This window comes from Canis lupus, chromosome 4 (assembly GCF_048164855.1).
Source record: "Canis lupus baileyi chromosome 4, mCanLup2.hap1, whole genome shotgun sequence".
Lineage (NCBI taxonomy): Eukaryota > Metazoa > Chordata > Mammalia > Carnivora > Canidae > Canis > Canis lupus.
This window is the reverse complement of record NC_132841.1, coordinates 41,583,933-41,610,782: the sequence shown is the minus strand read 5'-3', so window position 1 is coordinate 41,610,782 and position 26,850 is coordinate 41,583,933. Positions and strand designations below refer to the sequence as shown.

Here is a 26,850-nt window from a genome sequence, read left to right as displayed (position 1 = left end):
TTAAAAGAAACCCCTTGGGGCACCTGGGTGGCTCAGTGGGTTAAAGCATCTGCCTTTGGCTCAGGCCATGATCTCCAGGCCCTGGGATCGAACCCCACTCCCTGCTCAGCAGGGAGTCTGCTTCTCTCTCTTCCTTTGCCCTTCCCCCCTACTCATGTGCTCTTGCTCACTCCCTCTCTCTCTCAAATAAAATATTTTTAAAAATAAAAGAAAAGAATCCCCTTGGGCCACTTGGATGGCTCAGTAGGTTGAGCATCCAACTCTTGATCTCAGCTCAGGTTCTGATTTCAGGGTCATGGGATGGAGCACCGCATTGGGCTCCACACACTCAGTGTGGCGTCTGCTTGAGATTCTCTCCCTCTTCCCACCCCCCTCACAATAAATAAATAAATAAATAAATAAATAAATAAATAAATAGATGCATGAATGGATAAGGAAGATGTGGTGCATATACACACATGCACACATATACACACAATGAAATACTACATAGCCATAAAAAAGGATGAGATCTTGTCATTTGCAACATGAATAGACTTAGAAGGTAATATGCTAAGTGAAATAAGTCAGAGAAAGACAAGTACCATATGATTTTACTCTGCTGGAATATAAAAAAAAAACGAATAACAAATAGAAAGCAGAATCAGATTATAAATACAGAGAACAAACTGATGGTTGCCAGAGGGAAAGGAGGTAAGGGGGGTGGTTGGGCAAAATGGGTGAAGGGGAGAGGGAGATATAGGCTTCCAGTTATGGAATGAATAAGTCATGGCATAAAAGGCATAGCTTAGGGCAGCCCAGGTGGCTCAGCAGTTTAGTGCCACCTTCAGCCCAGGGTGTGATCCTGGGGTCCTGGGATCGAGTCTCACATCAGGCTCCCTGCACGGAACCTGATTCTCCCTCTGCCTGTGTCTCTGCCTCTCTCTGTGTCTCTCATGAATAAATAAATAAAATCTTAAAAAAAAAAAAAAAAAGACATAGGGGATCCCTGGGTGGCTCAGCGGTTTAGCACCTGCCTTTGGCCCAGGGCGTGATCCTGGAGTCCCAGGATCGAGTCCCACGTCAGGCTCCCTGCATGGAGCCTGCTTCTCCCTCCTCCCGTGTCTCTGTCTCTGTCTCTCTCTCTCTATCATAAATAAATAAATAAATAAATAAATAAATAAATAAATAAATAAATCTTTTAAAAAAAAGGCATAGCTTAGAGAATATAGTCAATGACACTGTAATAGTGTTGTGTGATGACAGATTCTGGCTACACTTGTGGTGAGCAGAGCGTAACTGTAGGGAAGTTGAATCATTATGTTGTACACCTGAAACTAACATTGTCAACTATACTCAAATACAAGTTTTTAATAAAAAATAAATAGCGATTTGTGCATATCCATGTTTGAAGTGAAGATTCTGCTTTGATAGAATCTTTGAGGAAATGGCAAAAAAAAAATAGTAAATGGCTCAGTTCTATAAAGAAAGGAAGCTTAGTGCAAGTGGAAGTGTACTTAAAATCCATGGAGAATGTACTTAAAATCCAAATGACCCATGAGGGACCCCATCTTATTTGGCAGATAAAAGTTTCCCTGCTATCTATTTAACAAATTAATAAAAGAGAACATAAATAAAAGGGAATAATAACTTAGAGCTATCTGGGCACCTGAGTCTGTGAGCCCTTTAGGGCCTTGGCACCTAAAGAGAAGGGGAAAAAAAGATCCCCTGTCTCTGAGGCTTTGAAAGAGGCTTTCCTTGAGGCATTGGGGAAGCTCTGGGGGCACAAGAACTGAAGGGCTGAGATGCCTGGGGCATGAGTCTGTTTGATCCAATAAAGAGCCAGAAAAAAAAAAAAAGGCTGATAAGTAATTTTGGTATTTCATTTGGTGCAAAAGAGAAGGAAGGCAAAACACCAGAATATTCAATGAGCCAAACAAAGTACAGAATGCAGCATGAGTGTGAATGCAGGCTGACCCCTTCTCAGGAACATTTCTGAGGCTGAATGAAGCACTCGCTGCCTAGGCTAATGTACACTAGCATGCATTTTAAACCATGGTGACCCTTTTGTTTTTGTAATAGGCGAAGACGAAGACGAATTTGAGAATTTCATGCTGCCTCTTACCGTCTCTTTTGAAACAATATTACAGATATTCAACAACAACTTTAAACAGGAAGATGTAAAGGTGGGTTTGTTCCTAAACGTGATGAAAGATGATTTTGCTCATTCTAGGTTATCTAGATCCACAAAAAGGTTTCTGCATATTTGTATGTGCTCTACGCCTCGTCATTTTTGCCTCCTCAGCTTCATGTGGCTTTGAGTTGTACTTTTCATGTAAGTACTTCTTTAGTTTCTTATACAAATTGACTTTGAGGTCAGCGAGTGATTTTGGATAGTTTACAATCAGATGATTTACCTCTTGTGGCAGTTAGTATCTTTAAAAGAACACTTCTCATGGGTACACTGCTTTAAACATCCCTCTTCCCTTATCCACCCTGCACTGTATGCCTCAACATATTTATATGGAGGAATGCACACACATACACATGCTAAAACACTACATCTCTAAATATTTTTTTAAACAAGAATTTATATAAATCAAGACTTTATTAAATGGCTAGGCATATATGTATAAATAGGAGCTGGTCTTGAAGTATTGCATTCTTAAACTGAACAAAGTGATTAGGATAACTGATAGCTAAATAAGGTTTTTATGTGCCTGTGGGAGCCGTATTAGGATTGATTTGACAAGTCAGTTCAGCTGTGGCAACAGTCATAATATCTAAGACAACATTATGTTTTATTAGTAAAATCCTTAAGTGCAGCAAGCTGTTTGTGACAAAACAGTCCCATATTTTAACGTGGGGGGTGGGGAACACAAGATCTGCAAAATAGGAGTAGCATCTTCTGAAATCATAATGTATCTGGGCTATATTAAATAGATTGACACTGATTATTATTTTTAAAAGACTAATAAATGTACTCTAGAGGATGTAGGCACCTTTGTCGGTGATGTTCGAGTCATATTTTACTGTTATTTGGAATAAGTCAAAAATATTAACCGTCATTTTGCATGGCTTCTCCTCTCTCTACCAAAAAAAAAAAAAAAAAAAATTAGCAGTAAGAAGCCAGATAGTAAAACAATGGCCTGTGGTAGTTACTTTAGTGTAATTCTTCTACCAAAAAATAATTAGCCAAATGCGATACCTTTTGAAATAGAGTTTTTGAAATGAATGTTTATCAACATGCGGTAGTCATAGAATTTTAAAACCAAAAGGGATCTTAGAGATTTTCTTTGTGTTCATAGTCTTGCTAAAACTCTTTAGCAGAGTTTCTACTCAGGTTAGCTGTATTTTTTAGGTGTCTTCCAAATATTTTGAAGGACCAACAACATCTTTGCAGCTCTAAAGCTATTGGTGCCCTTTATATCAGAAAGAAGCAGTGGAGTTGAAAACACCATCTTTCTAAAAATTACATTTGTCTCATTTGAAGATTTCATTATACTCCAAGCCCATTTTGATGGAATCCCATCTACTTTGATAGAAACCATCTTCCTAGAGTCATTTTTAATGGAGTTCTAGTGATATATCCCTAAACCAGCAAGTTCTTAACGACCCTGGAAAGTGACTGCTTGATTACACTTTAACGGTATTTGCAAATAAAATCACAAGTAATTAAGGGGAAATCTCCAGGCTTTTGAGCAAGTTTGATGCATGATAACTGCCTGATTCAGCTTCATCTAGAGTAATGCTGTGTAGGCAACAGCTACTGAGATCAATAGCAACGTAATGATAGTGGCAGAATTAAGTGAGTAACCTGAGAACTGTGCCTCAGAATGCATGCAGCTGCCACGAACCAGGGCCACACAGTGCACTCCGTGCTTCCGTCCTAAATGTTCATCAAAAGACGCCCTGCAGGAAAATGGAGTTAGATGCTCTTTATTGCTGATCGTGTCTCTTGCCACATTTATCAGGGAAATTGGATTAGCAGTTGGCAGCTGCAGGTAGACAAGATTCTGCAGTGATTAAATATGCAGCTTGGCTGCATTTGTTGTGACAGACCTTTAGTAAATTCTACTGTAAGCACCATCTGTCTAATTTGTATAAAGAAAACTTGGTGCTTTAAGCTACCGATAAAGAACTAAATCTGTTGCTTTATCATAAACAAAACTTTTGCACTAAATGCTTTTAAATGTAATTTATTAGGTTAAGGCTATTTTTCTATCATGATGAATAAATAATACATGCAAAAGTGCTTTCAGGTACTTCATTTTGCAAGTACTAGAGATAAAAACAGTTCTGTTTTGTTCTTCAATAAAGTATTTAGTATTCCAATCCACAGGAGGTGATGCTGTTAAAATATCTCTATGAAAATGCCGCAGGACTGCCAAATTCATTTAATTTGCAACCCTTACTAGCATTTTCTAACTCCCTATTTATAGATATTTTTCAAATGCAGCTTTCAGGATGAACATAAGCAGCGAGGACCTGTGTTGCCAAATTGAAATATGGTTGTGAGGGGAGGAAATGCTGCGAAACTCTTAAATTTATAGCTTTGTTTTCTTACTTAGTCCTAATAAAATTGTAGAGAACATTGAATTTTTGTCTTGGGTTTTTTCTCTTCACAGTAAAGGGAAAAAGAAAGAAAATGCTGTGACAAATCCTGGCTCTAAAGCATTAGTTCAAAATATATGTGTTTCCCCTATAATCGTGTCCATAGTAAAATATAGTCCAGTACTCCCTTGACTCATGCATCATTTTTGATTTGGCCATGACGTCATCGAGTTTAAGGAAAATGAATGAAAACTTCGCAGAGGAAGAGGAGCAGTTAAATAGGAACCTGCTATCTTTAGGCCCTTCGTAAAAACTCCACAACGTTAAATTATTTAAAATCCTTGATTTTCAGCATGCGCACATTAAAAGTTTTCGCACTAAGTGCCAAATGTTGCAAACAGCACTTTAACAGAATGATTTTGCTTTGATCCCTGTAGCAGTTCCTGAATAATTTATCACAGGTTATTGCCTTAATTCTGGAGAGGGATAGAGCAATAAAGGCAGATGAAAACACTCCAGTTGAAACACCTTGGGGCCTGCTCATTCCTCTGACACGGCTCTTTTGTTGGAACTATTTAGAGGTTATTAAGATGTGTCTCCAGAATTAAGAGTATGCTGTAAGGATGAAGACAGCCATCTTAATTCTAAAGACAAAGCACAATGACCCTTCACCTTCTTTTTCTTTGTTGTTATTATATAGTAGAATTATGAGGATAATATTATAGCTGCCCCCAGTAGTGCCACTACAGTAAAGGGTCTGTCAGACTTTCCATTAGAAACCCTGTTTTGGGGGTCAGGGTGGAAGGAGCCGCATTTCAGCTGTTTCCCGGCCCATTCGTCTCACACTTGGCACACAGACAACTGTTCACCATACAGCGTACTGAAGCACTAAGCGGTTTCTACTTGAACTATCCAGAAGGAATCCTTAAGATTAGAAACCCCAGACCAATCCAGCTCCCCAAGACAGCCTCACTGAAAACATATGAGCCTCCCACTTTACACATCAGTCAAATGTGGACCAACTGTAGAAGAAAGGCAACTTTTAAAATAAATCCTTCTAAACAGTTTTAAATGAGATGGTGAACCGTGGCTCCTCCTTCCCTAAATTTCAATCAGACAACCTCTTGCTCTCTAAGGTTGCTTAGTAGTCTGGTTGAACTTCTGGTAACAGTCATCCTGCCTCAAAACAGAGCTGGGTATGTTTTGGCTACCAAGAAAGTACTCCCTTAGTGTTGCGAGTATCTGTGTAGATTATTACAGTATTCTTGCTGCCTATGATAAAAGATGTTGTTGGGACATAAGAAATCTGTTTCTTACATTAACACCGCATTTTCCTGTCCAGTTGAATCTATTGAAAACATAGGTAGTTGTTATACTGTTACATGCTTTCTCTGCTGTGTTGTAACATTTTCTAAAATTAAACATTGATGTAATTTCCTAGATTTGAGTCACTTAGAGCACTTTTATGAACTTGGCATCTCTTAAAGAAGAAAAATTTGTGATAAAATAGATGTTAACCTTTTTTATGTGATGAAGATAGTCTAAAGATATTTTAAGAGCCCTTTGCACTAAGCATGAAGAAAGTAAAACTCATGGTTCGCATTGACCGGTTTAGAGCTGAATGTGCATGCCTGATGTATATGTGAAAACTTAAAATTATTTGAAATGTAGTCTATAACCTGTAAGTATTCGTAATAAAAACAGACCAAAAAGCCCACTGTCGTAGAAAGACTGCAGAGCTAAATACTCAGAATAAAATTATACCAAGGCTTTTTAGAAGACGTATTTTGTTCTGGAGGCTATAGGAAATGTGGAAAGCTGCAACAGAGGGGAACAGGTTCCAGGTGATGAAAATGGGTTACATAAAAAGCAAAATGGCTTTTTAAAAAAAAATACCAAGTCACATGAGAGAATTGTAAGGAGCCGATTCTAGAATAATAAGGACCAGTGAGATTATGAGAGGAAAAAGAATGAGTCACTTAAAGAAGCAGAAACAGAAATTCAGGTTTACAGATTCGGAAATTAAAATTGCTGTCATTTTATAAATAGGCAGTTAAAAACTAAATATTTTATAAATGACTTCCGGTTATATCGAGCACAGTGTTGGGGAACGATCAGAAATTGCGGATATTTCTGACAGATTAACATTGCTATTTTGCGATGTTATTTCGCCCTTAAGATGAGGTTTAGGATTCACTTCCAAGTCCTTGGTGGTAATTTAAAGGCCTTCCTATAAAGAGCTTTTCATTTCTTACCAATGTGTAAGGAAAAAGAAAATCTGGTAAAAAGAAAAAGTTCAGAGACCATCTCCTGGCAGAATCTTTCTACGGAAACAGTACCTTCAGAAGTCACAGTTGCATATCTCAATTATCCTTGTTTTGCAATTATGTTTATTTGTACTCTTTGTTCTGACATTCTAGCATCTGTTCCTGGTTTTCCTTTTTCTCTTCCCAAGCATCATCCTAAGGACAGCTTAATTAAGAGTCCAGAGTATAAGATCTCTTTTGTTTAAGAGTCAAGTATTTTTTTTCTGTGTCTCTAAAACTAAATATTTATGAAACACTTAGTACATGTCAGGGACTTGTTAGGCATTTTTACATAAATTTACGAAATTTATTCCTCACAATGCCTCTGTGAAAGAGGCAATATTAGCCCCTTTTATAGATGAGAAAACTGAGACTGATAAGTTGCTGCCTTGCCTTAAGTCTGACAGTCAAACAGTAGAGCCGGGATTCAAATTCAAGCCTTCCAAAAACCACTGTAGATCTCTTTCCTTACACCTTTTCTTTGCTTGGGGAATGTGAATGCCCTTCTCAGTATGTCATGGTAGCAGTAGGTCACCTGGCCAATTTTATTTTGTCCTAAGTCACGAGGTATCTTTAAATGCCAGTGTGCTTCCAGGATACACTCTAGATTGCGTAGTGGGACTGATTTCATGCAAGCTGATGTGGTTAAAATTTGCTATTATTAATGTCTAGACCTTGTGCATCTCTGTTCTCTGGAATTATCAATCTCCAAGTCCCTTTTTTTCTAATTGGACATTATTCCGAAACAGTATATTAAGAATCTAAATGTTCCTAAACTGCTGGAATTATGACTTAGATCAATTTATAAGAAGCAGAATAGAGTTGGTCAGCAGATTTGATGGTCTGTTTGTTTAAAAGGGTCTACGGTTTTCTGTAGAAAGGGATCTGAGCGAGACATTTTAGCTAATGAATCAAAATCAGATATGTGGTCATTATTGCCTGATTATTACTCCATCTGCTCTGTGCTAACGTGAAAATCAATTACTGTGTCTCTTTCCCACTGACAGCGTATGTTGATCGGGCTGGCAAGAGATCTTCGAGGGATTGCCTTTGCACTGAACACAAAGACCAGCTACACCATGCTGTTTGACTGGATGTATCCTTATTACACTGTGACAATACCAGCTCTGTGCACAGAGGGATGCCAGGCCCCTCACTTTCGTTTAATAGTATGGCACAGTAGGGAAGAGGAAACAAAGCTAAATGAACTAATGTGTAATCAGCTAAAAATTACAGCACAGTGGCAGCAGTGCAGATAACTGAGCACAACATTTGGAGACCCAGCTCAGAGAGGTCACTTTTTGGTGCCTTTAAATATTGACAACTTAAAAATCACATCCCCAAATGATTGTTTATGTAGGGATCGCAGGGATAATCAGGCTAACTATCTTTAACTTAGGATCAATGAATCTTACCATTTGGCATTTTCGAGGAGATTTGAACTTCTACTCCCATCTCAGTTAGCAGGGCTGAGAAGGTTACTTTATCTCTTTGAGGCTTAATTCGTCATGCTGCAGTTTTTAACCACCGTGAAAATATTAATGGATGTGAAAAAAGGGGAAATAAATAGGATTTTTCATTTGGTATAAAATCTGACTTTTCCTTTCCCAAGGCTTAGTACAAACACCAACATAAACAAAGAAACAAACATCCCCCACAGAAATACTTCTTTACGTAAGAGTGAGATAAGCATGGACTTTGGTGTCAGACCAGGCTTGAAATCCAGCTCTCCACTTACCTTGTAAACCAAGGCAAGTCGTCTACCTCTCTGAGTCTTGGTTTTCTCATCTAAAAAAGGAGACCTCCAGTATCATGGCTCACTGTGACCATTAAAATAGGTAACACACTTTGTATAATGTCTGGAACATATTTGGAAGTCATAAATAGTTGCTACTAATATTGTTTTACTAATATCGTATGAATCCTCCTTGATTCTAACAGGAAGTGACAATTTATACAGGTCATGTAAGTGTAATACATTTCTATGTCTTTATGCCTAAAACTATTACAGCACATAAGAATTCCATAGCCTTAAAGCTATTTTACGTTTTAACTTGCACTATTTCTTAGTTGCTCCTTTCAAGTCCTTCTTATCTAAACTTCATAAATTAGACTGCAAAAGAAACTTCTTAAAGGCAGCCTTTGACTACAGATGCCACAGTTAGGCCAAAAACACAGCTACAAGGTATCTGGGCAACTCTTTGGGAGTTTTAGGGAGAACTCTGCACATTAAAAAAAATTCTTAACATTAATTTGAATACTGACTCACATTTTTTAGTTCTATTAAAACCTACTTCATCAGATAAATGTGTCCATAGAAGGGTTAGAGATAGGAATTTTCCATGTCATTGAAGAACCATGTCTTCATATCAGCATACAAAGTACATCTCCAGGGACTATGGTTCTTAGCATGGAAAGTTCTAAAATTCTTTTAACTATGAAGAATAAACTGAAATTACATATGACCTTTTATTTATCTAAACATAAATAGAAGCTCACAAAGTAGAAACTTTGATTTATTTGAAAAATCATAAAAGCCTAATTTGGGTGCTTTAAAATTGGTGATCTTGAAACCAAGCTGCAACTCTAGGATGCTCAGCAATTATTGTTTCATGTTTCCCTCCTCACAGTTCCAACCAAGAGTCAAGTCCAGAACTTTCCCCCTCAGTGTCAAAGAATATAAATATCTGCCATAATTGATACTGCCTGAAATTCATAGAACATATTGTAATTTAAGTTTTTAATTAAGTCTGTTTTCCATTTCCTCACTAAGCTCCTTTTTGGCACCTAGCTGAAGTGAAGCTTTCGTCCAGCAGATGGCAGACAACAGCAAATGGAAGGCCTTGGGACTTAATGTTTTGTTTTGAACTGGAAACTATTGTCTCCTCCATGTGACCATAGACGTTGATGTTATTAAGGGTCAGTGGTGGAGAGTAAAGTGTCAGTTATGCAGGAAGCTGTGTTAGATGCCAAACAGGATGGCTTGGTACCAGCTTTGCTTATAATAATTGAGTTTCAGTAGCAAATCAGCTTCCTTGGGAAAAGGCCAAAGGCTTTTCATAATTGTATTGACAACAAAATGAATATGATAAATGGTGTTCATTCAGTTGAGACAAGATTTATAGTTTTCCTTTGGGCAAGGGATGAAGAGCAAATATTTATAATAATAGTAAAATTTGTTTAAAAGTTACATTATTTGATAATTCAAAAAGCTTTATTAAAATATTTTGAAATACTTTAAGCAGTTTCAGGTGATAAAGTATAGATCCTTTTCCAAGTATTCTAGTAATGTAAAAAATGAATAAGTATATGATAAAAAAGTGGTTATGAAAGTCATTTATTCTTCCTGAAATATTGATATGTCAAACCGTCAGTGATGATTCCCTCATTACTGCTGGGGAAAGTTTATTTTTGCCTTTTATCCACATAAATGTGTGTTCTTTAATTTGTTATATAGTCCTTAGCATGCAGAAGAAATGTCCTATAAGAGCACATGTCATCTTAAAGTCAAAATACATTTTATTTATGGCGATTATTTGATATTTTAGTGGTTAGCTATTTAATTCAAAAACATTTCTGTAAACACTGACTGCATTAACCGCTACACAAACTGCATTGCTTATCACTGTCCTTCCAAAACTAAATTGCCTGAAACTACATAGCAAACATGTTGATAAATTGTTCCACCACTGGAGAATTGAAGAATCATTGATACACTTCCTTGCCCCTATAGTGAGAACACGACAATATAAAAGCACTTTACCTTGTAGTAAGTCCTACAAGGCATTTAGTCACCTTGTTTAGACTTTTCCCAGATCATACCTAGATGGAAATGTCAAAAATCTAGACAGCAATTGGAGAAAAAGAAAAAGAAAGTATATGATCATCATAATCTGATCTCTGAGTCCACTGGTTTTCAGTCAGGTCATTGGTGCTATTTATTATTATGCATAAACACATTATACAAAGACAAGTCAAAACCATATGTAGGTATATAGAAGAGCACAAACCTCAGAATAAAACAGTTGTGGATTCCAGTCCTGGTTTCGCCAGGTAACCTATGGGGACTGGGTGACTTGCTTAATGTGTCAGAATCCGTTTTCTCTTCCACAAAACAGGGCTAATCATACCTGTCTCATAGGTATAGTGTGAGTGAGTGAATTGACTTCTATAAAGGGCCCAATCTCATGTCTGGCACAAAGTAAATACTGCACCACTGTTGTTAGTTCCTTTCGCTAATATGGAATGAGACAAAGGAATCCCATTTGCTCACTTATTCAGCAAATTTGGCTAAGGACTGTGCTAGGTATCATGAGGGATGTAGATTACTTAGACTCAAATCCTACCCCAAAATGAGCTTCTAATTAAATACAGTCTGTTAGATACCTACATAAATGCCTGTAATAAAATATAGAAGGTGATGAGTGCCATAACAACAGAATCAAATAGAGTGATTGCATTTAGCTGGGGAATCAGGAAGGGCTCTGTCAAAGTGCAGCTCTTTCCCTGAATCTTACCAAATAAGTAGGAATAGAGTATTGAAACTATGAAGTAAGAGCTTGTCATTTGGCCTCTGCACAGGTTTTGGAAGGGGAGTAGAAAAGATGTTTTGTTGTAGACACCACTTATTTCATGGTTGGAAATGCAGGGTGCCTGGGACTCTTGTATATCAGGCTAAGGAATTTAGACCCTTTACCCAGGGGTAGTCTAAGGCAGTTGTTTCCACTGGCTAGAAAATCAGAATTGTATTTCAAGAAGAAAGCAATTGGCACTATGTTGGACAGACTGAAATAGGGAGGAAAGCAAACCTGAAAATTCACTGTTTGGCAAGCATTTTCTTAGGTACTTAGGTGTGCCAGTCCAAGGAATGACTAAAAGGACTGCTTTTTATAAGAATGAATAAAGTGGATTGCTCTTTCGAAGTTAGTATGACATACTAACGAACAGTCAATGTGTTGTCACAAAGATGTATGCAAAAGACCATAGAACAATGTAAGAGGAAGAGATTGGCACTTTTGGTACCAAAAAAATGTAGGCATCCCAGGGAAGTGAAAGTTGGGAAAGGTGTTGAAAGGTAAATAGGGATTTGCTGGATGGGAGAGAAAGGAAAGACTTCCAGCAGCATCTGCCTTCATGGAATACCTGTTAAATAAGCTCTGAACTGGCGGGCTGTTTCTGTTCTGGAACCACATCCTCACATCCCTATCTCCTAACAGTTTTAAGAAAAACTCCTTTATTGTCTTCTAGGATATTACTGTGCTTTCCCTATTATAAGATCCCAGAGGGAAAAAATTGCATTTTTCCTGTTTTCTTGGGGTCCCCCACTAGTAAGTCATACTAACTACTACATGGGTGGATGGATGCATGGTTGTTGTCAAGAAGGAAACCTCATACTATTCATTTTTTTATATTTGGCATCTGATTAAGGCAATATCATTAACGCTTTTGATCTTCCATTTATCTGATGCAGACATTAGGAATTCATCAAGATGGTTTAGTTGAAAGCAATTAGATCTGTGCCTCTTCTACCTAAGGGCTCCCCCTGCCTTCCTTCTTTCCATATACACATGTTCTGGAAAATTAAACTCAGAGTGGGTTCTGATTCTCACCCTGTAATCTGAGTCTGGCACTCTCACTCTGAAGCCCTTTTAACCTCCCTGCTTGGTAGACCTCTACTCTGCTTTCCAGTAATCACTCATTTTCTCTGTGGCAGTCACCTCTGTCAGAAGCATATTAGAATTGGCACCACTCTCATTCCACACAGAAAAAGGAGCATCCTCTCATATCCCCCGGCTTTCTCCAATGGTGAATGCAGTGTGCTCTGAAAAATATGATGGTCCTAATGCTTTTAGAATGCCTTGCAAAGGGGCTTGCGTATGCCTATGATACTCTCAGATTCTGAGACTTTTCAGTTTTTCAGTTTCCTGATGAGGCTTCCAGATGCTTTCCCACTAATGATCACTGAGTTTGTGCTCAGGAGATCTCTTGATGGAATGTTTTCTCACCTGTGCTCCTCTGACACTGTCTCAGAATTTTGGTACTCAGAGCATCCGTATTATATGTCAGCTACCCAGACTTGTGGATGAATTCCCTAAGAATAAAAGCCATGTCTTACTTATCTCTGGATCCCCACTCCCCCTAGCACAGTATAAATAACACATAGTATCTATGATCTATCAAAAATAGCATATTTTCTACTACATAGAAAAAACAAAACAGTAAGTTATCTGACAATAGCCAAAATAGAATTAATAATTAAGTTGATTGATTTCATTTTTATCCAACTGAAACTTCATACATAACACACTCCTTATCTCCCTTCTCCACCTTCTTTGCCTTTGTAGTACTTTCTAACATATATGTCTTTTGTTTATTTTCTGTCTTATCAGAATATAAATTCCATGAGGGCAGGCATTTTTCAATGTTTGGTTCACTAGTGTCTCCAAAGAGCCTAAAACAATGAATAGACAGTTATAGAATACCTTCAGTAAATACTCGTTAAGGAAATTCTTTCAATATATACAAATACAATATATACAAACACAGAGCCTTACCATTGTATATCTAGGGAGACAAAAGTATTAATTTCTGCTATTTTAGGGAGCTTGCCACTCTTAAGGGAGTAGAAGGCTTATTTTGATTCAAAGTAATATGAATTATTTCCTGAAGCTTCAAAGTGAAATGCACAGTTAAAAAGAAATAGATAGTTCTAATTGAATATGCTATACCTCATTTTTAGGTTGACAGGTTTACAGCAACAAACATTTACTGAAATCTACTTGGTGCCAGGTCCATCTATTCAGGTGCCTAGGTCCTGCCCTCAAAAAGCGATTAATATAATAGGAAAGAGAAAGAGATATGAAAGCACTAGCACAGGGGACCACAGCCATACACAGGAAACAAACCTAACTAAATCTTGGGGGAGGGGGTGGCCAGTGAGGCTTCTTGGGCCAATGGGCATCTGTATTGATATCTGAGGACAAATAGCAAAAGCAGGAGTATGGTGTGGAAGCACAGTCTTTGCCCTTTAGAAACTCAACTATCTATTGGGGCAGGCAGATAACACAAGCAAGCAACTCTAGTATAGTTTATTGTAAGAGATATAGGGTCAGAGTGCTCCCTGAACGTAGATGAGGAAGAGATTGACACCTTTTGACAAAAGAGAGTTTCACCAAACCAGGGGAAGTGAAACTTGAACGAGGTGTTGCAAGACAGAAACAGGTTAAGCAGAAGAAGCATGTAGAGGAATGGAGAAGAAGAGAGTTGGCATCTGTAGGTTTGTAGAGAATTAAGAATGGCCAAACCATGGTTCGGGCAGGAGTACTCAAGAGATGAGTCTGGAGGTACGCAGGGATGGACCTTAAAGGGCCCTGTATGCTATCCTAAGGAATTTGAAATGTATTCTAAGAGCAGGGAAAAAAAATTGTGATCTTTTTCGCCACAGAGATCTATATATACCATTGCCACAGGGGAAGGAATGCCATTCAGTGGTACAGTTCAGCACTTTTACTGAAACAAAAAAGACAAGTATACTGGGTAACATCAGAAAGAGAGAGACATAGGAAATAGGAAAAGAAAAAGGAAATGAAGCAAGAGTTTTGGGTTTCTTTTTCCCTGCTGCAGTTTTTGGCCTTAATTTTCTATTTATATGTCCGTTTGACAAGGAAGAGGTCAGTTATCAGTTAAAGGGCCAGTGGAGGTGAGTCAGAGTTGTCCAGGTACTAATGTCTTGGCCATTGACTTATCAGAGACATACACGTCTTACCATTGATGGGGATGTTTGAGAGTTTCTCCTTGGGTGTATGTGACACTAACTGTTAGCTGACCCCGAGCACATTAAAAGTCACCCAAAGCTTTTCTTTGAGCTAACATCTCCAGTCTTCCTTGGAGCTGCAGTGGGACCAAGCAGAGCGAGTCAACAACTAAAAAAAATAAGAATAGTATGGATAATTTCTAAGCTGAAAGGTAGATTCATGGGGGTCATTATTACTATTTCTCTTTACTTTTATACATTTTCAAAATTTCATAATCAACACTTTTTCTTAAGTAATTTGAATTAACAACTCACATGTTTTTTTATCATCATTAAATTCCTTTTCCTTTCCTACAGCATTAAGCACAATTCTTTAAATGTGTTACTTATATGCTACGTAAAGGGTGTGTCTTTTATTTATAGTGTATACCGAAAATGAAGGAACATAATATATGGGGTATATTACAGAGAAGAGCAGATCATTTACAGTTCCCCCAAAAATGTACAGCTGTACAGATTAGGGAGAGCAATTTATAAAATTGCCATTGTATACTAAACACGGAACAAACGTGGATCCCTTTTATCCTTTTTAAGTGCCACTAATTTTCAGGAACAATATTTCTTTTGACCCTTAAGTTCTTTAACAGGCTTTTAAAAGATACCCCACATATCTTCCCATTCTTCAGAGGACGATCGAGCGGTGGTACGGAGAGCCAGCATGCACCACCCCCATCTTAAAACTTATGGCAGAACTGATGCAAAACAGGTAAGAAGTGCACTGGGGGAGAAAAAAACAGTTGCTCTTTCGCAGCATCTCAGGAAGTCAGATTTTCCTGCCTGGTAGGTGCACATTCAAGGCTTAGCAAGAACTCAGAAACCAAAAATCTTAAGAAAACTGGTAAAAGCAATAGAATTAGAGACTTAAGATTGAGACCTCTTGGGAGAAAGAGCATAGTATACTTAGGTGTATAAAGGAACTGTGGGAACTAGGAAAAATGGGAAGACTACCACCACCATTACTTAAAATATTTAAAGGCACAGATGGAGGAAGGGAGCTCTTTTAATTTAAATTTAATTTTAATTTCATGCTTACTGCAATTCCATAGATTTTTAAAGCAGAGAAGAAGTTTAGAGGTCTCTGAGTTGAGCTGCTTCCTTTATGAAGAAGGGAACTGAGTCCCAGAGCAGTTCATGGACACCTAGTTTGTCTCAGAAGCCCCACGGATTGTCCCTGATTTGACTCCTAAGTTATCTACTTCTTCTTTGTCAATATGCTAGTATGTGGATGATTTGTGTGCTCAACATTTTCATTTAAATAGCAACTACAATAAATAAAGGTGCATATATCTTTTCAAATTAGTGTTTTCATTTGCGAGAGGGGAGGTAAATACCCAGTAGTAGAACTACTGGATCTTATGCTATTTCTAGTTTTAATTTTTTGAGCACCCTCCATACTGCTTTCCATAGTGGCTACACCATTTTGCATTCCCACCAGCAGTGCACAAGGATTCCTTTTTCTCCACATTCTCACCAACACTTGTTATTTCTTGTCTCTTTGACTCTAGCTGTTGTAACAGGTATAAGGTGTAAACTCATGGTGGTTCTGAAACTAATATGGCACTGTATGTTATTTATACTTAATAAAAATATTTTCAAAGTGAAACATATAGCAACTATTATAACACATTTTTTTGCAACTACAACACTTCTTACAAATTGCCTGGTCAAAAACTTAATAATAAAAAAAATACCTAGTTGACCTTTTAATTTGCACATACTAGCAAAGATTCAGATACCCTGCATGTAAATATTAACAAAGATGTAGCTAAAAGAAAAACTGCAAAAAGCTAATTGGTTTTTCCCCTTTAAAATATGTCATTGTGAATATGGCTTTGTACCAGATTACCTGTCACATAGCCGTCCTATTTCATCAGTTTCTCTTAAATTGCGTGTTGGAAGGGAGGTATCCAGACAGGGAAGGAGTATGGACTGCAGCTGTAATTTTATCTCTCGTGCTGGGTTTTTCACAGTAATAATTTAAAATCTATTAAACAAGAGGTGGAAAAAAGACCTGGCAAATAAAGAAATGTGAGTATGATTCATTTTAAAACTGTTTGTTTTTTAAAAAACCACTCTGATGGGGCAGCCCAGGTGGCTCAGCAGTTTAGCACCGCCTTCAGCCCAGGGCGTGATCCTTGAGATCCAGGATTGAATCCGGCCTCGGGCTTCCTGCATGGAGCCTGCCTCTCCCTCTGCCTGTGCCTCTGCCTTTCTCTCTCTCTCTCTCATGAATAAATAAATAAAATCTTTAAAAAAAATTCTGATGGATCTTAGATACTAAGAGTGGTTGTGTATTTCATATTAGATTTATTTTCTATGAAATTACAATGTTTTCAACTAGATTATTGATATTATATATTACTGATATAACATTTAATACTAAATGAAAAATCATTGCATTCTATGTTGTAAAGTATTTGATACCTGCCATAGGTAAGTGATTCATATCTAGCATAACTTGTATAAGAAGTACCTAGTGAAAATCCGTAATTTCAGGAAAATATGTTATCTTGTCTATATTTCTCCAGAATCTAATGTGAATTATGTGTGTGCATTTCTTTTCTTTATTCAATAATTGTATACCAACAATCAAAAGTTCACAGTATTTCCAATAAGTTATCATTGCACCTTATTCTAAAGCATTTTGAAAAAACGTGGAGAAGCAACAATTCACCATTCCTGGCAAAAGGACTTTAGCAAGTATCTTTGCTTTTTTTGAGATTTCATGTTAGGACCTGGTTTCATGCTTTTTGCTAGTCCTTTAAAAATATATACCATAGTTTCTTAAAAGCACAGAGACAAGGCATATCAGAGCCAACTGAAGCCAAACTGATGTTAAAAAAGCAAATATTATTTCAGGATGGCATGTCAGTCCTTTATTCTGTTCATACTGTTTCTCCACCTTTCAGAAACCAAGGAAGTAGAATTGTTCTCACTGAGAACTTCTAGGACTCCTTTCTCTTTATTTGAGCTATGTGCGATGGAAACTATAGTCTGAATGGAATTTAATGTATTTGAAATACACTTGAAGTATTAGATGATTCATTATGCATATGAGCAATATTAAAAGTACCTAGGGGGCAGCCCCCTTGGCTCAAAGGTTTAGTGCCACCTTCAGCCCAGGGTGTGGTCCCGAAGACCTGGGATCGAGTCCCACGTCAGGCTCCCTGCATGGAGCCTGCTTCTCCCTCTGCCTGTCTCTCTCTCTCTTTCTCTCTCTCTAATAAATAAGTAATCTTTAAAAAATAAAAAAAAATAAAAGTACCTAGGTATTCCATCTGTGTAGATGGAATTAAATTTAGAATTTGTTTTAAAAATATGTATGGGGCATTACAGGATATTGCAAATGTAAACCTCTAGGTATTTATATAAACATACATGTTCACACATTTTTTTTAATTACTATCTATCAACCACTTTGCATGGAAAGAGAGGAGAGTAAGAAGTCTGTGATGGGATGTCAAGATTTTGTTTTGATAGATAAAAGCGAATTCTTTGAATCAGCAAATGAATGAAATTAACGCTTCTTAATTCCCCTAATGTCTTTATAGTGAGAAATCAGCATACATATTTTATCAACACTTGTTTAATGGAATGGCATTTTTAAAAAGGGATAATTGCAGGGGCGCCTGGATGGCTTAGTCGGTTAAGCATCTGACTCTTGGTTTCAGCTCAGGTCATAATCTCAGGGGTCTTGAGATCCTCCCGTGTTGGGCTCTATGCTCAGCTGGGAGTCTGCTGGAGATTCTCTCCCTCTGCCCCTCTCCCCGGCTCATGCTCTTCTGTTTGCCATCTCTCTTTCTCTCTCTCTCTCTCCAAAAAAATAAGTAAATAAATCTTTCCAAAAAAAGGGATAATTGTACTGCTGCCACTTCTAATAAATGAAAATGTTAGGCACTTTAAATCTACATCTGGTTTATTTATCTACATATAGGGTCTGGTTTTTTGTTGTATTTCTTAGATCCCAGCGTTTGAATTTTGATGTATCATCTCCTAATGGAATTCTTCTCTTCAGAGAAGCTAGTAAAATGATTTGCACTTATGGTGAGTATCTTTTTCCATATTTGTCTCAGCAATATAACTTTATCTCTTTGGAGAAAAGAAAGATGTTAGTTATTTTGTTCTCTTGAACCTTTGTATCTGTATGAATTTGTGAACTGGGTAATAGGAGTGCAAAAAGCCAGGTAGCTGTCATATTGGCATCAAAAGTAAGTAAGCAGCGTGCCTTTGACTACAAATCATGCCTGACCAACTTGATGAATTTCTTTTGGATGAAATTGCAGCGTCAGTAGGCAAAGAGAATACACTAGATAGAATATTAAAAAGTTATAGCATATTCAAAATTGCCAGAAATTACATCAGGGGATTTTCTATGATGAATCAAGGAATGCTTAAACCAGTATGTCACCAGCACTGAATTTTGGAAAAATATCCTGCTAAAGAGCAGTAAATATTTTATTACAGTGAATTTTGGACACTGCACCCTTATAGTCAGAGTTCTGTAATAAAGTTGGTCCTATTCAATTATTGTCAAAAAATTCAGTTAGCAGTTAGAATTGAACCTTAGAATTACCATAAACCCTAATACTTGACAATTCTGACAGCTTCATCAATGAAATTCTCAACTCTCTGAGAACTGTATGTAGCCTGGGAATGGGGGTAGGATGGTTAAGAAGCCTCTGCTGGTTTGTGCCCCCTCTGGCTGCGTGCTGCCTAAAGGCTGGGGGCTCTGTGCAGTGGTCTTCTCCTTCAGAGATGGTTCCCTATGCCCTCTTCTCTTATTCTCTGTTTTCTTTTTTGCCTATCGGTTCTTGCTTTTCCAAATCAGTAGCCAACTCTGAGTATATTTGGTCTCAAAAGCTGCCTGTAGTTCTCATATTTCTTTTTGAGTACCTTGAACCAGATTTTGCAAAATTTTGTAAAGCTTCTTTAAGTATGTTTATGAGTGTGTACACACATATTTATAGGAACAACCACTGAGAGTGTGTTTCTTTTTTAAAAGTAAAAGCCTATTTTTTTAAAAAAAGGCAGAAGAACAATTGTTTTAAATTGTTTTCACTTGAATTCAAAACCCATTCTAGGAAGATAATCTATGCATTGTAGGCCTCTGTTAAAAAAAAATGCCCAGTCTTGGGGCACATGGGTGGCTCAGTCAGTTAAGTGTCTGCCTGTGGCTCAGGTCATGATCCCAGGGTCCTGGGATTCGAGTCGGACTTTCTTCTCAATGGGGAGTCTGCTTCTCCCTCTCCTTCTACCCCTCCCTGTTACTTATGCTTGTATTCTCTCTCTCTAATAAATAAAATCTTTAAAAAAAAATGCTTAGTCTTAATTGTGCATTTGATTTGTAGAGTTTGAGATTATAAGTGTAGAAAAACTACAGGAAGCACCTATATAAGGCAGTAAACTTGCACTCTGTACCACAACTACATTGTCACAAGTTTTTTTATCTGTTGAAAAGAGACACATTAGTATCATATAAAATAGAAATGCTTTGCCTCCTAAAGGTGAAAATGAACTCCTTTTCAAATATTCTCAGTGCAGTTTGTTGTACTTCCAATGTATATCTAATTCCTTTCGTTGTCTTACCATACAAAGATACATATCTACACCATTTCCCAAAATAGTGTCTTAGAAAAAGCATACACCTGTGTGGCTCAGTTGGTTAAGCATCCAGTTCTTGATAATAACTCAGGTCTTAATCTCAGGGTCATAAATTCAAGCCCAACACCGGGCTCCATGCTGGGTGTGGAGCCTACTTTAAAAAAGAAAAAAAAGAAAGGAAAAGAAAAGAAAAAGCATGTTTTTGGAGATTAGAAGATCTGAGTACCAATCATAGTGCCAACCCTTATTAGCTCCATGACCCTCTACCAAGACACCATGCTCCTTTATGCCTAGTTTTCTCATACACACAATTAGGATTAGACTATGTGCTGACCTACGCATCCACTTAGAAGAGGTGATTAAGTGAGCTCCTCCAGGAAAAGGGCTTCCCACAGGGTGTGACATGGAGTGTCACATTCAGTGAACATGCATCTCCTTAATCCAAAGTCATTCTCTTACACTCACTTCTTCAGACAAGGTTTCACTGACCACATAATTTTTTTGTTCTGCCCCAGCTTGGACCACACTGTTCTACTTCCTTCGGCCTATAATAAGAATTTTGCTTCTATTTCCTTGCTTTTAAAAAGGAAATAATATTTATTAGGAAACAGTGTACTTATAAGGATTTCTTAGTAGTTGATAGAGCTTTAGCTACAGAAATGTTAGATTTCTGTTACCAATCATGACTATATCTTTCCCCCTTTTTTTTTTCTGGATCCAGTTTCTTTCACTAAGTGTAATTTTTCCTTTGGGGCATATTCACTATTACAGTAGGACTGTTAAGAGCAGTGACTTTCTCTTCCAGCATTACTGGGCCCCTACGTACAGAATGTACATCCAGCAAGAGACACCAAAAAGAATCTCAGAACAATGCCAAATCTCCAAAGGGTACCTAGTCCTCTGTCAGGTTGTCTGACACGGGCAAAGGCATTGCAGCAAAAGTTGAGAAAGTTAATTAAGTGAGGATTACATTGGAGGAAGAAGAAGAGCAGCAGACAGGAGAGAAAGGAAGGGTAGGAAGAAGAGAAAGGAGGTGAAGCATAAAAGAGAAAAACCTTCAAGGCATTCTCGAGAAGGAAAGCCAGTACGTTTTCTTACCCTAAGGAAAAACTAGAACACTAAAGTAAGGCTCTGTACCTTGGGTTGGACCAATAATAATGGTAGCTTTTATTTTTTAATCAGCTATTACATGCCTGCTCCTACACTAGACCATTTATCATTCATTAGCCTATTTATTCCTCAAGGTGGTTATTATTTTCTGCCACTCAGTACTCATTTGGCCTTGGCTAAGTTGCTTAAGCCCTTCTTGCTTCAGTTTCTGGTTAGACAGAGAAAAGGATACCTACTTCATAAGGCAAGCTTTTAGACCAGTTAGCTTCTGTGATGAAGAAATTGAAGCCCATAGAGATTAAGAAACTTGCCAAAAATTGCATAGCTAGCAAGTGGTTGAATTGGAATTTCATTCAAAGTCTGTATAACTTCAAACAATAGTCCTGTAGGACTCCATAGTCCTTATTGCCACTTGGGAATTGCCACAGGAAGATTGTGCCTTGGATATTAATGAGGAAGCACAATTCTTTAAAGTATGGTGATTTCTATCCTAAAACTTAAGGAAAACCAAAGGCTCAGTGGGAAAATGTCCTTCAACTTTGTAAGTAGTGACTTGGACACCTGCGCTTTACATAGAATAATAGAAAAATGTTTTTTGCCCTTCGTTGATTCCCATGCAGGCCCCATCAGCCAAGCTGATTTGATCTATCTTCACCCCTATAATGCTTTATTATGTATGCTTTTCCCTCTGGAGACTGTAATATGCTCCTGGAAGGAGATCATGTGGTCACCATCCAGGAGGTTGGAAGATGAGGGAGAGTGTGACTGGGAGGACACAGAAGAGCAGCATTATTTCTTTATTTTTTGTTTTTTGTTTTGTTTTTTGTTTTCTTTTTTTTTTTTTTTTTTTTTGCATTATTTCTTTAGTAAGCAAACAGAAGGCAAGAAAGCCCATGGAGGAAAGAGGCCAGAACATTCTGTGATCCCTTCTGTCCCCATCTTCACTGGTTTTCTTTGCTCACGTCTCATGGGCAGTGTTTGGGTAGTCAGTGATTGGGGCGGTGCAGTCATGGGGAGTCTTTTCCACATGCACCTGATTTGTTGCATATTTTGTAGAACACCTCTACCTCACTGCTCAGTGAGACTGGCAGAAAAATAATACTTTTGATATGCTGTTTTATTTATCTGCATTCTGTCATGATATACTTTGATGTAAGTTTTTAATTTTGCTTCAGCTCTCAGCTGTTCTCGCCATTACAGCTCAGGGTCAGCAATGAGGTTAGCCACAGTAGCACAAAACAATTTCCTGTTTGTACAGCCCAGGTAACATTTGGATGAGGATTAAATTTTACCACATTTTCTACTAGCCCAAGCCTATTATTTCTAATGAGTTTTAAATTGCTTCAAGAACATGTATTTCAAAACTTAGTGCTGTGATCCATTCAGCCTGAGCAACTTAATAAAAGAAATTTCTTTCTTAAATTTTTGGTTAAAATGTTGCATGCAATGTAATAAATGTTATTACTTTGGAAACCTACTTCTCAGTTTTAAGAACTGGATGTTTCTTATGCTCAATTTCCATTTGTCTAATCTTTTCTTCCCTTAGCCTCTGGGTATTGGTATCTTTAGTGACATCTATTGGTTGAAGAGTGCACAGAAGGGAGAAATAGTGATTATTCTTATAAGACTAGCCAAAATGGGAAGGCTTTTATTCCCTCCTTAGATACCTGATTTTAAGAGAGCTCAGTGTGTGAAAACCTAAACTTTAAAAATCAGTAGAACAGTTATGATTATTCACTACATGTAAGAATTTACATCAGGGTTCTTTAAAGCAGTATATATGCTCCACGTGCATTTAAGGTACGATTTAATCCTATGCTTAAATTGGATTTGTAAAGCAGTGTACAAACCACTGTTGTTTATTGTGACCTAGAAAACAGACCAGTGGTTTTCCAACTGGGTTTTGCACAGCCCAAGAAATCTGTGAAAGTACCATGGAGGCCTTTCAGATAGCGGGGAGGAAGGCAACCTACTGCCGCCTTGACCAGAACCACCCAGCTATGCAGTTGCACTAGATTTGTTTGTAAAAGGGATCACCATTTTCAAAAGTGTTGTGGTTTTTTTTTGTTTTCTTTTTGTTTGTTTGTTTGTTTTGGGTTTTGTTTTTTTTTTTTTTTGGTAAAAGAGCTTGAAAATTACTATTTTAATTTACTTGGCATGTACTATTACAAGGATTGTAAGGATGAAGGATTATGATTGTATATTTATGTTTGAATGATTACTAAAAGGTAGTTGAAGAATGCATTGGTCTTGAAATAACTAGAGACTTCATAAAATGTCACCAGGAAATAACAGTTCTAAAACAAACTACCCAGGGACCATGTACATGGCCTTACATCCTATAAGAAACTTGGTTGGGGACATAGAGTGACAAAGTAGTACAGTAAAGTTCACAAAAGTCTTCTGGAGGCAGTGGAATGAAGAACACTTTGAGGATCCCAGCACCAAGATCAGGTGGCTTACCAAAGCAACACCTTGAGGAACACATTCCATAGCAGATCCACACATGTTGGACTTGCCTCCCCTTTGCACACAAGCAGAAAATACTGAATAAGCTATCAAATTAGAGTGATCTCCAAACAAATGTGTAGAGTGCAGTGGATTCTTTCATCCATTTATTGAGCATTTACTCTGTGTCTGATGGTGTGAGAGTTATAAGGAATAAGACTTACAACACACTAAAAAGAATCTTACTGATTGTTCTCTTGAGGAACTTGAGTCCAGCAGGGGATTCAGTCAAGTAAATGAAGACTTAGGATGCGTTGTACTCACTTTTATGCTTGAGAGGCATACAGAGTGCTATGGTAGCCCAGAAGCTTCTAACTCAAACTGAGGAGTCAGATAAGGAAGTATCTTTTGAAGGAATAGAATAGGGCCCAGAAGTTTAAAGACGCTATTTGAAGCAGACAGTAGCTTTTACAAAATTATATGAATACAAAGCATTAGCATGGTCTATTAGCAAACTGCAGAATTTCAGAATTGCTCTAGAGAATAGAAAGTGAAAATCTTGATTATCTCATCATCCAAAGGAAACCATCATTTGCAGTTTAGTGTGTGTTCTTTCATATTTTTTATGTGTACATATAGATATATTTTTTCAAAAGTAGTATAATATACTTGCTAATACGTAATTGACTTTTTTACTTATATAATGGCCGTTGCTCAATGCTAATATATATAAATATATTTATTTTTTAAGGTTTTTTTTTCAAGTTTATTTATGTAAGTAATCTCTACACCCAATGTAGGGCTCAAACTCAACCCTGAAATCAAGAGTTGGACATACCCACTCCCTGACTGAGCTAGCCAGGCATCCTTACCACATCTTCTTAAATAGCTGCAAAATACTACATTTTATGGTCATACTATAATTTATTATTCACCTTTTAATAAATGTGATTTTTTATAAACATGTAATTTTTTACTATCCTATACTTTGTTTCAGTAAGCAACTTTGTACATTTAGCTTTGTGAGCTTCATTCATTCAACAAATGTATGTTGGGAGCAGAGGCACTGTTCCTGACTCTGGATACATCAGTGAGCAAAACTGAAAAAGACATCACTTAGTATGTTAGAAGGTAATAAGTGCAATGAAAGAAAGAAGAAGGAAGGGAGAGAGGGAGAGTAGGGAGAGAGAGAGAGAGGTAGGAAGGAAGGAGAAGGAACATTAGAAGTACCAGAAATTGGAGAACGTGTTACAGTAAATTAAGTAAAGGGATAGAGGTAAGCCTCATTGAGAAGGTGACATTTGAGTGAAGACATGTAGTAAATAAGGGAGTTAGTTGTGTGGATATCTCTGGGAAGAATATTCTAGACTGATAGAATACCAAGTCTTAGGGTCCTGAGGCAACAGTATATCTGGCATGTCTGAAGAACAGCCAAGCAATCAGTAGCTGGAGCAAAGTGAACAAAAGGGGGCATTATAACAAGAACAATTTCATGTAAAGTCATCCCTGCAGACAATTATCAGGACTATGATTTTAACTCCAAGTGAAATAGAGGAACTTTAGAATGTTTTGACCAGAGGAGTAACATGATTTGATATTGGCTTTGACCAAGGTGATAGTAGGAGTGGTGAGAAGTGGTTAGATTTTTGGGTATACTTTGAAAGTAAAGCAAATTTCTTGATGGGTTGAAAATGTGGTACAAGAGAAATAATGTAGTCAAGAAATTTTGGCATGAACAACTGGAAGTATGAAGTTACCGTTAACTAAGATGCATGCGAGGAGAATGAAAAGTTCCATTTTGGTCATGTTCAGTTCAAGATGTTGATTGGACATCCCAGTGGGGATATGAAACACAGAGTTGGCGATGTGAGTCTGAAGTTTGGAGTTAAGGCCAATCTAGAGAAACAAATGTGGAAGTCATTGACTTTTAGATGATATTTAAAGTTGCAAAAATTGTGAAGATCACCTAGGTGATCACCACCTAGGTGGTGAGTGAATATAAATAGAGAAGACTTGGGTTTGAGTCCTGGGTACTCCAGTGTTAAAGGGAAAGGGGAAGAGCATCCAGCAAAGGAAAAGTGAGAAGGAGCAGCACTGAAGTTAAAAGAAGATCAGGAGTGTGTGTCTTGGAAGACAAGGAAAGAGAGGTAGTCAGCTGGAGCAGAAGCTGTCCATGAATCAAGATAAGGATTGACCATTACATTTGGCAACAAAGAGGTTGTTGGGAACCTTGAAAAGAGCATTTTCAGTGGAGTGGGCATGAAAGAGAATGAGAGGAGAAGAATTGAAGACCGTGAAGACAGTTCTTTGGAAGAGTTTTATATAGAGGAGTACTATCTAGCAGGGAGGTAAGGCCAAGAGGTTGTTGTTGTTTTTTAATGGAAGATATAGTGGCATGACTTAGATTCCAAAGAGATGATCTAATAGAAAAAAGAGATTGCATAGGAGGAAAAGGGAGAAATTTATTGGTGCCATGTCCTAAGTACATAAGAGGAGATAGAAGCTAGTTGAACATATCGAAGGGTTGGCTTTTACAGGAGACCGTGCACGTGAGTGCAGATGCTAGCTAGTAGATAGGCAGATATTGTAATGAAGTTTTAAAATTAGAATATATTCCCAGAAGTGGATTTACACATTTTAAATATTTTTAATAAATATTATCAAATTGCCCTCTAGAATGATTATGCTAATTTACCTCTCCAACAATTTATTTTCCTGTATCCTTATCAACACTGCCCTGTTTTTTTAATCTTTTTTCATCTGAAATGGAAATACTATATTCCTTTCCATTCTTCATAGCTTCAGTTCTGTCCCAAATCATTTATGTCCAGGGACCTCATAAGATTTTTGCAGAGAGACCTATAGTAATATCAACAAGCTTGTGGTTCTCTTTCCATAACAGTTCTGATGATGAATGAAGGCATTCAACCTATCGAGCTGTCAGCTAAGTATCACTTTAAAATTTTAGAGATTAAAAGGGAAAAAGAAAAGTAAATCAATGTAATGGATTGTTTTATAAGCCAGGAATAGCATTGTTCA

The 26,850-nt window shown here is 37.4% G+C and overlaps 1 protein-coding gene across 7 annotated transcripts in view; it reads left to right on the top strand.

Annotated features, from left to right (window-relative positions):
* Window positions 1-26,850, top strand: part of RANBP17 (RAN binding protein 17) — a 306,922-nt gene that overhangs the window by 233,730 nt on the left and 46,342 nt on the right. For all 7 annotated transcript variants that reach the window (XR_012029812.1, XR_012029813.1, XM_072824186.1 and 4 more), the window contains 4 exons: window positions 2,062-2,165; window positions 7,847-7,935; window positions 15,251-15,358; window positions 18,614-18,696. Coding sequence is in view for 5 of the 7 variants with exons in the window: in XM_072824186.1 (XP_072680287.1) it covers window positions 2,062-2,165; window positions 7,847-7,935; window positions 15,251-15,358; window positions 18,614-18,696 (384 nt within the window). In the remaining 2 variants the exon portion in view is untranslated. The remainder of the gene's footprint in view (window positions 1-2,061; window positions 2,166-7,846; window positions 7,936-15,250; window positions 15,359-18,613; window positions 18,697-26,850) is intronic.